We start from the raw sequence: 15,045 nt of genomic DNA on the forward strand, positions 1-15,045 counted from the left end.
TGAATATATGTGGGTGGGTTTTTTTTCCTGCAGAAATGCAGTATTTTGGGTTTTAGCTGCCAGAGACCAGCTGAGGGTGTGCCTTAATATATGTATGTGTGCCACATGGCCTTTTCAGCCTTAAAGACTCTAAATTCTAAAACACGTCTAGCCTCAAGGGTTTAGGATCTGTAATTGTCTTATGGTTTTGGCTCCTCCCCCCCCCCCACCTTTTTAACCTACACAGAATTCTAATTCTGAATATCCTTCTGCAGCTTGATTTTCAGACGCCACTGTGAATAAAAATCTTTCCGTGTTAAGGGGTACAGATTTCGCTCATTCCTTTTCGTGGCCATGCGGTATTCCATAGTGTGGGTGCCTGGTGTCTTGGGCTGGGCATTTGGTCGTTCTAGGTGTTCACTGACAGCACTGCAGTGGACGTCCTTGGATGATGCACCTCTCTGCGCACAGGTGCAGCCCAAGCTCAGAGCTGCTGGGCTGTGGGGTTTCGCTTTGAACGACATTGCTGTCGTCAGAAGCCCATCCCTGTGCGGCCAAATACCTCTTCCTACACGACATTACCAGTAGCTGCATAGTAGTCCATGGTCTGAGTATTGGCTTCTCACGGCTGCCGTCACAAAGTGCCGGGGACATAGTGGCCTGCACAACAGGAATGTACTGTCTCGGGGTTCTGGAAGCTGGTGTAGGCAGGGTTGGCTCTTTCTGAAGGAGGTTGGGAGGAGCCATGCCTCTCTCCCAGTATCTGGTGGTTTGCCGGCAGTCTTGTGGTTCCTGGGCTTGTCCAAGCGTCACCCTGATCTGTGCCTTCATCGTCACTTGGGAACCCCCCACACACACCGCACGCCTTGGTGTCCACATCTCCCCTTTAGATAAGGACACCACTGACACTGGATTAGGGCCCCCACCCCCAGTGACCTCATCTCAACCAGTTCCATCTGCAGAATGACCTTGTTTCCAAATAAAGTTACATGCTGAGGTACTAGGGGGTTACTTCAGCGTTAGAATTTGGGGGAGACACGATTCAACTCTTAACAGTCTGAAGTTTCACCGAAATTTACTTTGCCAGGCCACTTCTACTGGCAACTTACGGTTGCTCCCACTGCACTATATGCCTCGCCTATGAGGAGCATCCTTACAAAGAAATCTTTCTCCATGAGTCCAGTTATTCCTTTGGAAACCATTTCTTAGGATCAGCAAGAATGCCCATATCTAAGGCTCTTGGTAGCACCTTGCCAGGTTGCTTCCCAGAAAGCAGAGCGGGGTGGGGGATATCCAGCTGACCACACCTGAAACCCACACTTTGATCCAGTGGGGCCCTCCAGAAATGCCAGCCTGCTTGGTGCTTTAAGGCAGAATTCCTCCCCACGGGCCTGGCAGCAGGGGCACATGCTTTCTTTCTCTCCGGCCTCATTTTTATTTTATCTCTCATTCCTGCCAAAAAGAGAGTCCACAGGTTAACAGCAAAATAGAAGCCGTGGCTCAAAGTGTCTGTTTAGGGCCTATTCTCTTGCAAGAATATACGAATAAAGATTTCAGAAATCCTGGGCTTTCTGGGTATCAGGCATTAAATCAATCAGTGAAATTTCACTCACAGGGCAGCTTGCCAAGCCAGACAAGGAGACAGAAGTAAGTTCTCTGGTTTAGTTCAGTCCATGAAGCCCACGGCAGCTACATCATCCCACTACTTGGAAAGGCAATCAAATAATGAGCACTCAGCCACTTTGGGGGCGGGGGGGGGGGTGAGCAGGGGCGGGCCAGGGAGGGGGTTCTCAAGAGCCGTTCAAAGCCAGCCAACCTGATGGCTTGTTTCAGGGCAGATAACGAGAGCTGGGGCCTGGTAAAGAGCTCAGACAGCCAGGGCCTCACTCACAGAGACTTAAGAGAATGAGGCGGCAGAGGAATCTGGAAGAGAACTGGGGATTTGGCGCACTTGGTGAACAAAAGGACCAGCCGGGGCCGGTGCTTGCACCCTCCCAGCGAGGAGCGAATGTTGCAAGACGGACGCTTCCCTCAGCAAGGCCAGGCCCGCACTGCTCGCCAGCTTAGTGCAGACACCAGAGAGCAGGATGCAGGGAAGGATAAATTTAGCCAGCATTTCAGGGGAAAACATCGATCTCCAATGTAGTACTGTCTTTTAAAAGAAAGTGGAAGCTGGAGGCCGGTCATTTGGGACAATTTCCCTTGAACAGATAAAAGCCCAGGAAAAAAACGAATGCTTACCACCAGCTTACCCAGCTGGCAGATCCAAAGGAGCGTCCTTTGGACAGGAGGGCGGCCGCTTTCTGCCTGGGCATGATGGATGGTCCACCCTGGCCCCCCTTACTTGTTCCCAAGAAACGGTGCTGCCTTGTTTTCTGGAAAGATTTTAGGTTTATGTTTCCAAACCTGAAGGTTCCTCTTCACAAGGAGTGACGCCGGGCCTGGCTCTGAGTTTGCTGGCTGCTGGCCCAGGCTGCTGACATCTGATGTGCCTCGTGTGTCAGAGCAGGGTCACCACCAGCCTCCTCCCCGTGTCTCATAACTGAGCAGAGGACATCTGGTACCTGTAGACAGATTTCTTGTTGGTTTTTGTTTTGTTTTGTTTTTTTCTGACATTGGCACCACGGGCATTGTTTCTACCTGGGCAAAGCTGAGGGAACCACAGTCCCAAACAACAGAGCGCCTGTCTGAATGACATTTGCACAACCTCCCTGGCCCGGTGGCCACGGCATCTTTTCGTGCTGCCTCGCGCCGACACTGCTCCCTTGTTGGGAAGGGGGGAAAAAGTCCAGTCTGTCAATATTTGGGGCGCTAATCATCTGCATTCGGGCGCCAGGGGTCATTGAAAGGCTGAGACGTTTCCAGGAATTCATGGCTCTAAAAACAAGCTGACCATAAAGGATTTCCAGCAAGGGTATGAAAGAAAAAAACCCTAAATCTCAACCCCACCCCCACCTGTCGTCCCCGAGCATTGTCCACTGGGTCATGGATTCTTGGGAAGAAATGAAGTCAACGTACACAGTGATGTTGGTCCAAGTTAATAATAAATGTGGAGGAAGGAGAAAAAGGATGTTCAATATTTAAACATTTCAGAGCAATTCATTTGGTTTGCCAGTTACTTTCCTGGACAGGTTCTGCAAAACCAGGCGCCCTTGGCCTGTCTATGCGACTGGCCTCTGACCCCGGTGCTTCGGAGAGGGAGGGAAGCAGAGCCTCTTCGAGGCAACCCCAACCCAGCAGTATGTCTTCTTGCTTTCTGTTGGCTTTCTGAAAGGAGGAGGGAAGACAGTGTGAAAACCGAGGCTTTGATGAATCCCGGGGCGCTTGCGAGGAGTTTTTAAGCTTCGAGGTCGTGTCTGGAGTTGTCTTGATTGTCCCATATTGGCTTCTCTTAGAGCTGTCTCAAAATTTTTTTTTTTTAGCTGTCTCATATTTTAATATAAATTTTGTGCTTTGGCTCTTACCCCTAAGAGAGGAAAAGGCTTAACAGTGAGATCCCGTGGTCACATTTAGGAGAGGTCTATCCAGTCTTCCTACTAGATAGATTCCTTAGAAGTTGCCTATAAGGCAGAATTCTGTGAATCAATTCCTTTTTTCTTCTTGACACACATTATATAAAAGGAAAAGCATTCTTTGGGGGGGGGGGGGCAGGAAAAAACATTTGGCCCCAAGACATAATAAAATCATGCTTAAGGATGCAGCAAACTTTAAAGTCTCTTAGTTAAAGGAAATCAATACTTTTATGATGAAATATTAATAATACTAAAAAAACATAATAACTGAAAACTACAAACGCAGAACAGCCGGGTGATTTCAGCATCGAACACATTAGCTTAGCATTTGCAAGAAGCACAAAGGGAAAACGGAGGGCACCGGGACCCATCTGAGAAGCCCCTCCGAGGCCTCGCAAGCCCCCTTGTTGCGGGGGGGTCGGGGAGGGGGGGGGGGGGGGGTTTCCATCAAGAAGACACATACCTCCTTCAGTGCCGAGATCATTTCCAAGCACTTTGTTGAAGCACTTGCCTTCTGGAAACAAAAAGACGAATCTCTCCCCTTGGAGAGGGGAGCACTTGTGTGTGTGCACAGACTTGCGGAGGTACATACAGACACACACAGGAAGCGGCAGGGACAGAGGAAGGGAGACCTAGGGAGAGCCACTTGTTTGGATGTACAGCTGGCTGTCGCCTCCCCTCCTCCATGAGTCTATCCCAGTGCCCGTCTTTAAGAAGGACGCTTTCATTAGTTCCACCCAGTACATTCAACCCCCTAGCCAAGAAACTAATAGAACACATTCTTTTTTTTTTTTAGATTTTTATTTTATTTTATTTAGTTATTTGACAGAGAGAGACACAGTGAGAGAGGGAACACAGGCAGGGGGAGTGGGAGAGGGAGAAGCAGGCTCCCCGCAGAGCAGGGAGCCCGATGCGGGGCTCGATCCCAGGACCCAACCCCAGGACCCTGGGATCATGACCCGAGCCGAAGGCAGACGCTTAACGACTGAGCCACCCAGGCGCCCCTAATAGAACACATTCTTGAGCCAAACGTAACAGATAACAAGAGCACCTCCTTCTCGTATACTGTTTTGTTTTGTTTTGTAGTATGCTCCACACCCAGGGTGGAACCCAAGGCAGAGCTTGAACTCACGACTGCTGAGATCAAGAGTTGGATGCTTACCTGACTGAGCCACCCAGGCGCCCTTCGTATACTGTTTGCATGTAAATCCCTTAAACTTAGATATTTGTCTCTATTAACTCCTAAGACCTTCAGTCATAAGCAATCACACGAGAAAGAATCTTGCTTTGCGTGGCGCTGTGCCAATTCTTCTGCCACATGCCCCCATGTGTAAAGATATATAAAAATGAAAATCCCCAGTTCTTGCCTCAATGGACCCAAGTTCCAGGGACCACACATGCCAGTTAAATAATTAAAATAGCGCTAACTGAACACTTCAACTATACCACCTCCCTCGGGCCTCACTGCCCTGCGAGGGGTGCCGTGGTCACCCCCTTGACATGTGAGCGCACACTGGCTTGCAGCGTGAATGGTTCCCTGGCGGTCACATGCCCACGTGGGGTGGCCAGACCCCTGGCGCTTTCTTCACCCCTGTCCCCTGTGCCCAGAGTGGGAACTACAGGCCCAGAGCCACGCATGTGCCCTTCTCAGGCCTCCTCCCTTACAGATGACACAGCCATGCTTACAACTGCCTGATTGCCTGTGTATCACAAGGCTGCCATGACAGAAAGTGACAAAGTCCTGTCTCTTTGAGGACCTCAGCTGGGTCTTTTAACGAAACTTGTTCTGGGCCAGCATCCATCGTGATCTTTGTGCGGCTCTGCACACACTCCCTTATTCTATCTGACTCACGTAGTTCTAGATAGTATCTCCAGTTCTTTTTGTAGATGATGTGTCATAGAATGTCATCATCTGTTGGTCTGGCCTGACCCCAGTCTGTTAAAACCCACAGTAGGAGAGGCTTTGGCGACATGGCCCAGCTACAGAAGTTAACCACCCCACTCTGCAGGGCCCGAGTCCGGGCAAACACAAGCAAACCCAACCTGCACCACGGGTGCGTGGCTCTGCTTTGGGAGCAGATTCAGTGTGTGCCTAGGGCACATGCCTGCTGCAGAAGATCAGAACTGATTTCCCTGGCCCCTCTGCGCACCGCCACTTGGGAGAACACATAAGGCGGGCACAGAGCTGGGCTGGTGAGATGAGAAACTCTCCAGAAAGGACCAGGCGATCCAAAGGCTGGTGAGAGCCTCGGGGGGGGTGTCCTTTTGCAAGCAAGGCTGTAGCCGACCCACCCCAGCCTGGGGCCAGGGGTCCCAGATTCTGCCCCCTTGGGTGCTGGGACGACAGGAGTCAGGGGTCAGTGACCCTCTGCCCTGACAGCCTGTCTAACCCGCTTCCCTCTCGCTGCTCTTTCAGCCCTGTTTCCTGCCTCAGTAGAGAGGCAGCCGAGATGGCCACTGCTGAGCTTTCTAGTGCCTTTGCTGAGAGACTGTTGTGGAGCTCTGTGCTTACTAATGTACAGACGGTAATACCAGTGGAAAGGGCAGGGGCTGGGCAAGGCAGGGGCCCGGGCCTTGGGAATGACGCCCAAGTCCCGGCAGAGTGAGGTGATGCCACCAGAAGTGATCCTCAGAGACCTGGTCCACCCATGACCCCCACACACCGCTGAGCCTCTGCGGCCTGGAGAGGTACCCGTGTTCAGGGTGGCAGAAGGCGCCGGGACGGCAGGGTGCTGCTGTGCACGCCGCCCGGCTCGGCTGCACCCCTGTGGCCACAGGGACACGGAGGCCTTGGCGCTCCCCCCGGGTGGCAGCCCATTCAGGCAGGCCTCACCTAGGAGCAGGAACACTTGGAGGGGCAAAGCTGGGACAGAGACGGCCCAAAAAGAAAGTAAGATACTGAAAGACCATTTTTTCTCTTCTGCAGGTTTTCAAGTATAGTCCTTAAAATCCAAGAGGATTTGTCCATGGATAAAGAGCTATAGGCTAAGAGATTCTGCAAGTTCCCAGCTATTTTTGTATGTTGGACATGTTACCCCTTTAAAAGCAACCAGAAATAAAAGCCTTTAAGCATTTTGAGGTGCAGCCAGTCAGTGATCTAGGGGTTGCCTGTGGGGAGGTTGCCCAGGTGTGGCCAAGGGAGGCATTAGAAATGCCCCCTTTCACAAGTGCCTGATTTGCACCCCCTGGACTGGACAGGAAGTGCACATGAAGAAAATCAAATGGCTTCCAACAGCCACTTGCGGGGGAAGCCCATAGATGGCCCCTAAAGCCCAGAGTTTTGTGCACACCCCCTGAAACAGTTCCTCATGTGTGGCTCACCAGAAAGGGAAACTGGGGGGTGCCTGGGTGGCTCAGTCGGTTAAGCGGCTGCCTTCGGCTCAGGTCATGATCCTGGGGTCCTGGGATTGAGCCCCACGTCCAGCTCCCTGCTCAGCGGAGAGCCTGCTTCTCCCTCTCCCTCTGCCTGCCACTCTACTTGTGCCCTCTCTCTATCTCTCTGTCAAATAAATAAATAAAATATTAAAAAAAAAAAAAGAAAGAAAGAAACGGAAACTGGAAGGGTCCCTGTGCAGATTCCAGAGCCTTCCACCTTCACCCGAACCTCGGAACCCTAGCAGTAGGGAAAGGGACTGTGGGAGACCCCCAGGGGTCCTGCTCGCCTGCAGGGCTCTGAACCCTGCACCTATGTTGGTAGATTCTTTCATTTTTGTGTGAATTCCTTGGAGGAGTCCTGGGTGAGCACCCAGGCCTGGCCTGGCCCATTGTGGGTGCACTGTTGTAGAGTTTGAATCTGAAGCCTGCCTCTTCAGGCCCCCATGCACATGCTCTTTGAAGAGTTGGTGGGTAATTCGGCTTTTCTGGTGTGGCCGCCAGCTCCATGGCCTCTGGCCCCCACCACCCTTGGGCATCGGTGTCATCTTGCTGGGTGGTGGGGGGGTGGAGGGCGGGCAGGCTTCAGAGTCAGCCTCTTGAGTCCAGAGCATGGTTGAGAAAGCTCCGTATGGCCCATAGACCCCGTAGGCTGCAGTCGGTCCCAACCCTCCCACCCCCCCTGCAGGCTGAGGCTCCAGACTCAGTCCCACTGACCCTCCTCCCACCCCGGGACCTGGCCGACTGCCCTGGGAGGGGAAAGGGAAGAGCCGGGGAAGGAGCCATCGAGGGGAGAAATTAGGCCGCGGCCGCACTTGCTGTCTTTGGTTCTGTGCCTGAGGTCACGAGGCATATTGATTTTCTGACTGTTTCCCAGCAGCGCGAGGGGTGGAGAGAAAGCACGAAAACCTGAAAACGTGAAAACCTGAGCTGCAGTGGGCACTGTGAATTTGCCAACACAAGGCAAGCTCAGGCAGGGCACCCTCGCCCCACGGGCGGCACTCATGCTGGAGAGCGTCGGAAATGCCTGGGTGGTTTCTCCTGTATCAGCAGCCCTCGGTGGGCTTTGTCTTACGCTTTTTGGTATGGAAGGAGCACAAATGAATGTTGGTTTTTGCTAAGACAGGCAGCTCTCGCCTCGACATCTTAGAGCTTTTGCCTAAAAGAGGGCTCTTAAAAACTGGGCTTCCCTGAAGCAGCTCAGAGTCACATACCTGAAGCCGCACGTCCAGTGCTCAGCCATGAGGCTGGGACGCGACACCCCGGTCTCCGCCCAGAGCAGAGGCCACGCGCTCGTGGCCCACGCAGACAGGAGACGCACTGGGTTTGACCTGCCTGGGGTGGCCTGCTTCTTGTTCAGAAAGTGGAATGTGAGTGAAATTGTCAACAATTTAAAAAATCAGGAGGTTTTACATAAAATCCGGATATCCAGCTTGTCTTGCAGAACAGGCAACGGTGGCCACACGAAGGGCCTTGCTCTCAGGCAGTGGCTCTCCAGGCAGGCAGCTGCATCTTCCAGGAGGGTGTAGGGACAGTGTGTCACGAGAGTGAGGTCAACCAGGACCATTTTCCTTGAGGTCTTGGCTCCCAGGAAGCACAGAGCCAAACGGTGATGGCAGTTTCCCATCGCCGGAGGTTGTTCTGCTGTGATTTTTCAGTTTCCACCCGCATTTCATTGTTGGACTCTGGTCATTTTGTTTGTGTTTTGGTGGCTGTCAGTTCTCAGTACCTGTGGCACTTGGGTTTGCGATTTAAAATCTAAGCCACGTCACATCCTTCCTGGAACCGACGTCCTCAGAGGAATTACAGCGTGCCACACAGCACAAGCTCTGGGCAGAGCACAGAGGTCAGCTCAGGCCTCCCTGCCGCTCTGAGATTTAGGAAACCTTTGGGTCAAATCCCCCAGTTCTCCCACACACAGGCAAGCCTTCCCACCCTCTGGTCTCTCGTGGTCCCCACCGTTTTCAGGTCTTGGCCCTCGTACATCATCTCTGGGTGGCCTGGTGGGAACCCAGACGGAAACTCAGTCCCTTCCCTGGTTTCCCCCTAAAACCACTTGCACCACACAAGGAGAGAGTTGAAGGAGAATTTCCTGAAGATTTGGGGGTGGGGGGTGAGGAAGGCCGCCTCTCCCCAGTTACCCCTTTCCTTCTTTCTCCGCACTCCACCCCTCCTAGAATTCCCCCAGAAAGTGCAGGGCAGCTTTCCCTACACCAGCTCTGGAGACCTGCCAGTCCCAGTCCCCACAGAGCTCAGCTCACATTCCTGCTTTAACAAAGCATTTTTGTGACTGTCGGTTAAGGTCAGTTTCAACTACACAGTAAAGGAAAACCCCAAAGAGATGTTCATTTCCCTCTCTAGTAGAGGAAGCCTGAATGAAGGTCGTCAGGTGCTCCACAAAGCATCAGAGAGCCAAGCCTCTACCTGCTCCATGCTCTGCCATCCCTAATACCTGACTCATGTGGTCCAAGATAGCTGCTGGAGTTCCAGGCATCACATCCATGTTTCAGGAAGCACAATGAAGGAAGGCATACCTCTTTCCTTTTAAGAAGCCTTCCTGGAAACCCAACATGACACTTTGATTTCTATGTCCTTGTCTACAAGTTAGCCACATGGCCATGCCTAGCTGCCAGGGCCTGTAACTAGACAAAGGGGAAAATGGGTATTGGGAGACAGCTCAGTTTCAGAAACACGGTCCAGAACCCTCTCAACCCCAGAGGATCCCAGGTGTTAGCTGTTAAAAGTGAGGAGAGTTGTTGTACAGACCACCAAAGCATCGTTGGCAGTGAAGTTTCCTATGCCCTACATGGGGAGGCCAACTCCCCTACAGCTGACAGGCTCCTGGAGCACAGAGGCAAGAAGAGGTCACCCCCTGGTTGCAGAAACTCTTGCCCAAGCTGGCCCTGAGCTGCATGAGCCTTCGAGAATGGGGAAGGGATTTATGGAGGCAGAAAAGAGGCAGATGAGAATTCCAAACCCAGGGAACAGCCCAGCTGAGGCAGAGCAAGCGTTTCCTGGGCTGCTGGATGCAGGCAGCCCCATCTCGAAATGCCCCACTGGTGATTCTAGGGAGTAGGGTTTGAGGAGGGAGATGACACAAAAGGTCTCTGGGGTTGGGAACTTCCCTGAGTCTGGGGATTTGACCAAGAATCTAAGCATAAGTAGAGATTAACAACTGGACAACCTGGGAGCGCAAGGCAAGTCAGGGTGGGGAGGGGAGAGAATCAGCTGCCTCCCTCTCTAGTTGCTGCCGTGTGGGAGTGGGGCCCAGTGATGCCAGATCCTTCTATGTTTTAAGAAGCCAGAAGTCCAGATTTGGATATAAAATCTCCCAGTGTGTAAATGGGGTTCCGAAAACAAATGGCCCACAAACGTGGTGTGAGCGAAGCAAAACACATGTGTGAGCCCCTGGGCTCCTGCCGACCAGCTCTGGACCCTGACTCACACAGCAACCTGGTTCTTGTGGGGAAAGCTTTAGTGGGCATTCTGTCCGAGAGAAGGGCTGTGTACAAAGTGTACTCAAGGTACATTTCTCCTCTGGCTCCCTCCCAAAAAGGTCAGAGGATTCAAATCAAATTCAGATTTGTAGGTAAAAAGAAAACTATTGGCCATGGAAGCCAAGAGATTCTCACTAACGGTCTTGTTTTTCCACATCAAGATGTACAGGCCTGTAGAGGAGAAGAGGCTTGTCCAAGGTCACAAAGCCATTTGGGCAGAGCTTGGACCCAAACTTGGGGTTCTGACTCCCAGCACAGTGCTCCCTCTATCAGGGGGCCTAAAATAGAAGGCTGACCTTTTTGTGGTATTTCTGTGCTTGACACATGCCAGAGTTACTCATGAGTTCATCTTCCCAGAATAACTGGCAGAACGGGGCCAGAGGGCAGCAGGAAGACCCTGGGCTGCCCCTGTGAAACCCACGCTCCTGGAAAGCAGGGGATGGGGCTCGCCGTCGGTGTGGGCCTGCCTGCTTCAGGAGCACCCGCTGGGCCCCAGCTTTGGGGAGGCTCTTAGTGGGCCCAGGGGAGAGGGCTCTGGAGGCCAGAACGGATCCTAGGGGTGTGTTAGGGACCCGGGAGCTTGAGCCTGTCTAGCTCGTGCCCCAGCTCATGCCCCCGGTACAAAATAATAATCATCGTAGGAATCTTGAAAAAATTCAGACAAGCACAAAAACTAAAACGAAAACTCACGTAATAAAACCACCTGGTTCTCCCATGACTTTAGCTTGGATCCCTGCACTCTGCTCTGCTCCACGCAAGGAGGGAGGCAGAGCCTGATGTTTTTTTTTCTTTTCTTTCTTTCTTTCTTTCTTTTTTTACGACAGTAGGAACATGTGGGACATGCTTTTTCTAATCTTTTTTCACTTACTGCCTCGAGCGTTTTCCTCCGCACTTAATCTTCTCTCTCACCAGCATTTTTAACCCCAGCAGAGGATTTCACCACCTAGACTTATTCGAATTCATTTGGCCTTCCGCCGACCACTGAGCATGTTGGCCTTCCAGCTCCCTGGTACATACACATACCAGTGCTTTTGAACATGGGTATCGTTTGCTCTGGGGATCTGTCCACAGTGCCTTCCACAGCATAAAGTTCTAGACGTGGACTCAGATGGTGTGAAAATCGTATGGCCTTTGATACACATTTCACGGCCTGTTTTTGACACATACTTGGGGAGAGCCAAGAATTTTATCTGCTGGAGAAGATCTCAGGGAGGCCTCTTTGTGCCCTTGTCCCACGATCTCCGGCTCATCTGTGTTTGCAAATACTTGGCAGTCCATGTGTGTTTGACTCGTGCCCAGAAAGCCCCTTGGCACCTCCACCAAAGCTAGTTCATCAGGAACTGCCTGGCCGGGGTGAAGCAAGAGCCGGTGCTCTGTCCACAGGCATTTCTAAGTTCTTTCCAGAGCCCTCCTGGCCTTCTGACTTGTCAGACCAGCTCTCACAGTGGTTGCCACCTCATTTTGGGAAGGAACCCCTTGAAATGACAGGAAGAGTCTGGACACCTGGCAAAAAAAAGAAAAAACATCACTGAGCTGAGCCTTTCTGGGTCCCCAGTGCCGTGGGGGAGGGGAGAGGAGTACAAAAGGGGGGGGCAAAGAAGAGGGGGAGGTTCTAGCGGCAGCCAGCAAGGGGAAGATGTGCTGCTTTGTCTCTGCTCAGCTAGGTCCTGCGAACAGGTGGTATCGTAAGTTGGTGATTTTTTTCTCTATTTCTCAGCACAAACGAAAGGTATGAGGCTTGACCCTCATCCATTCCCAAAATGAAGGCACTCTAGCCTCTCAGCCTCTCATCTACCGCACACGCCTGGCCCCAGAGGTCTTAGAGCAATAAACCGGGGCTCTAAAGAGCCTGACGGAGAGGACTTGTGTCATATGAGAAGGGGGTGACGGCTACGCCATCCGTCTGTCCTGGCTGGGGCATTGTCGGAGACATAAAAGTCTTAGTCCCAACCCTCTTACCACACTCGGCGGCCTGTGTTCATTGCTCTGATAAATAAGCAGCTTGGGGAAAAGCCATCTTGACATTTTGATTTGTTAAGGCGTGATTCATTTTCAAGTCAAGTTAACAACTTGTAAACTTGGGGGTTTACCACTTGAAGTGATTAAGAAGTAAGCAGCCACAAAGCCGGGGCTATGGTTCTGCAGCTGATCGCCCCCTGGGAATCTTCCCAACTGGCGTTCAGATTTGCCTTGGTGTTTGCCGTAGCTAATCTGAGCCTCTCCCTTCCGCCACAGATACACACAGTAGATCACATAACGCCTCTTCTTGGGAACTCCAGCATGTCAGTCCTGCTATTCTCCCTGCAAGCAAATGTCCGTTCGTGGTAGCTGGGGGAGGGGAGTACTGCCCTCCACAAAAGAGAAGCTGGTGAATTTACCCACCACGCTCCCACAAGGCCTCACATTGCAAAACCAGGAGGGCTTGGCTCGGGGTATAAATAAAGACCCCGCTTGCCCGAGGGGAGGGGGATGAGGGAGGTACAGGCCTCCAGTTACGGAATGAGGAAATCACAGGAATAGAAAGCAAAGCATAAAGAATATAGTCAGTAATATTGTAATAGTGTTGTAATGGGACAGATGGGAGCTACACTTGGGAACACAGCACAATGTATAAACTTGACAAATCGCTAAGTGGGAGGCCTTAAACTAATGTCACAGTGTGCGTCAATGCTACTAAAAAAAATTAATAATAATAAAAAAAATAAAGAGAATACAACAATAAAGACCTGGCTTTTAAGGAGCTAATCCTTAGACAAAAATAACTTCACACAAACATACAAAATAGCCCCTCCGCAGTGGCCAGGTACGGGGCCCCACTAGTCCTAACATTGCGGGGTGGGGGGGAATGAAGCAGCAGGTCCCCACCCCCAGCCAGGCCCATGTTTGCCCACCGGTCGGTGAAGGGAAAGGAGCTCAGGACAGTGCAGGGACTTGCCCCACGGGCTGGTAAGTGAGCAGACCAGGGATAGAACCCAAGCTTTCCTGGTGCCAGAACCCAGGCTCAGTGTGCTCCTTCGGTCGAGGGCCAGAGAGTAAAATATTTCAGGCTTCGCGGGCCGTGAAGCAACTGCTCAGTGCTCTCAACAGCCGATGACTCTGTATGCAAGCAAAGGGCCATGGCTGTGTTCCAGTCAAACTTCATTTACAAAACACTGGGCCATAGTTTGCTGACCACTGCCCACCACCCTGTCGCCTTCCTGAATTCTGCAAAAAGCAAGGTCAGAGCCTAGGGAACCTTCTGGAAGAAGTGTCCATGGGCGCTGGACTGTGTGAAGTTCAGCCAGTGCAGGTGGCATGAATGAGGTTTGGGGCTGGCTGGGTGAGTGTGCTCAGGGAGTGGAGAGGTTTGATGTGATTGGCTGGGAGGGTTGGGATCCCCACTCTCAGCTAGAAGGAGGACATGTCGTTCCCCCCCCCCCCCAGTCCCCACTCCAGTTTGGTGCCACTTCAGAATTACAGGGCAGAAGCATCATGCTTCACAGAGCACCTTGAGCATGGTCCTGCCCAGCTTGTGGGGGCTGATGCAGAAGCCACCACGGTCCACATAGCCCCCTGGGATCATCAACAAGACTTTTGCTCCATGGGAGCTTTCCTGCATTTAGTGAATGAAATCAAATCAGAAGCTATGGCCCTTTAGGAAAGCAGGCCATGGAAAGGACAGAAAGCCATGGTCTGCAGGAAAGGGGGTCCCTGTGTGCGAAGCCCTGTGTCGCACTGTACCCCCAGTACAGTGCAGTGACAAGAACCTAGTGATGACACTCCCAGCTAGCAAGGGGGTGGTGCTAGGCACGCGTTCTGGTGTTTCTGCATGGGGAGCAGAGCTTGCCCAAGTCCGAGTGTCCCAGCTCCCTCACTCCCTGGTGCGGGAAGGCCATGGGCCTCGCAAATGTGCGGTCCCCATCTCTGAAGCCAGAATTGCTCCAAGGGCCGTGTGGAACTCTGCAATTGGGAGCTCTTCACCAGAGCTGAGCAAAACCTGTGGCAGGGAGAGTCTCAGGGGCTCCTCCCCTCCTGCCCAGTGCCCTGCCTTTGACAACTCGGGCACGTTAGCGAAGGCCCCAAGATTTTGCTGTGAGGCTGTCCCGAGTCCCACCAGGATGCCTCTGAAGCCCCCAGACTGCGTGTCCCCTTCAAGACCACAGCCAGCCCACATCGCTGAGCCAGCGTCAGGCACTCTGATGAATGGCTCACGGCCCTTGGCTCTATGGCCGGCTGCACCCTCTTCCTTGAAACGGCTTTGAAGTGTGTCCAGGTTAGGCCCATGGCCAGAGAGGTCGGCTGGGGACTCTTCAAGGGGCTGGGTTGGGTTGGGGGGTGTAGCCTTTAGGTTAAGGTCCCCCAGGCCCCCCTTTGAGGTGCGGCTTGCCCTGTGGCATCTCCCACGAAATCGGGGGGTGTGGCACCCCCTCCTGCTAGGCCAGCTTGTTTCTTCCCGCTTGGTCACCTCACCACTTACCTTGCAGGCTTTGCCGTGGCCCAGTGCATAAACCAGCACAGCTTGCCATCCCTGTCCTCGCCATCTGCCGGCGGCGGGAGCCCCAGCGGCAGTGCGAGCACCAGCCACTGCGACTCTGGAGGTACCAGCTCATCATCCACCCCTTCTGCCACCCAGAGCCCATCAGGTATTGGCCGCGTGATGTGGTGCGGGCGGGGGGGGGGGGGGGGGGGGGGGGGGGTGGCGGGGC

The 15,045-nt window shown here is 52.7% G+C and overlaps 1 protein-coding gene across 7 annotated transcripts in view; it reads left to right on the forward strand.

Annotated features, from left to right (window-relative positions):
• CLEC16A (C-type lectin domain containing 16A) overlaps positions 1–15,045 on the forward strand; it is a 200,864-nt gene that overhangs the window by 175,078 nt on the left and 10,741 nt on the right. For all 7 annotated transcript variants that reach the window (XM_035022276.1, XM_035022275.1, XM_035022279.1 and 4 more), the window contains one exon: positions 14,824–14,982. In XM_035022276.1, coding sequence (XP_034878167.1) covers positions 14,824–14,982 — 159 coding nt within the window. The remainder of the gene's footprint in view (positions 1–14,823; positions 14,983–15,045) is intronic.

The sequence above is a fragment of the Mirounga leonina genome, unplaced genomic scaffold (assembly GCF_011800145.1).
Source record: "Mirounga leonina isolate KUSES-001 unplaced genomic scaffold, KU_Mleo_1.0 Mir_175, whole genome shotgun sequence".
Classification (NCBI taxonomy): Eukaryota; Metazoa; Chordata; class Mammalia; order Carnivora; family Phocidae; genus Mirounga; species Mirounga leonina.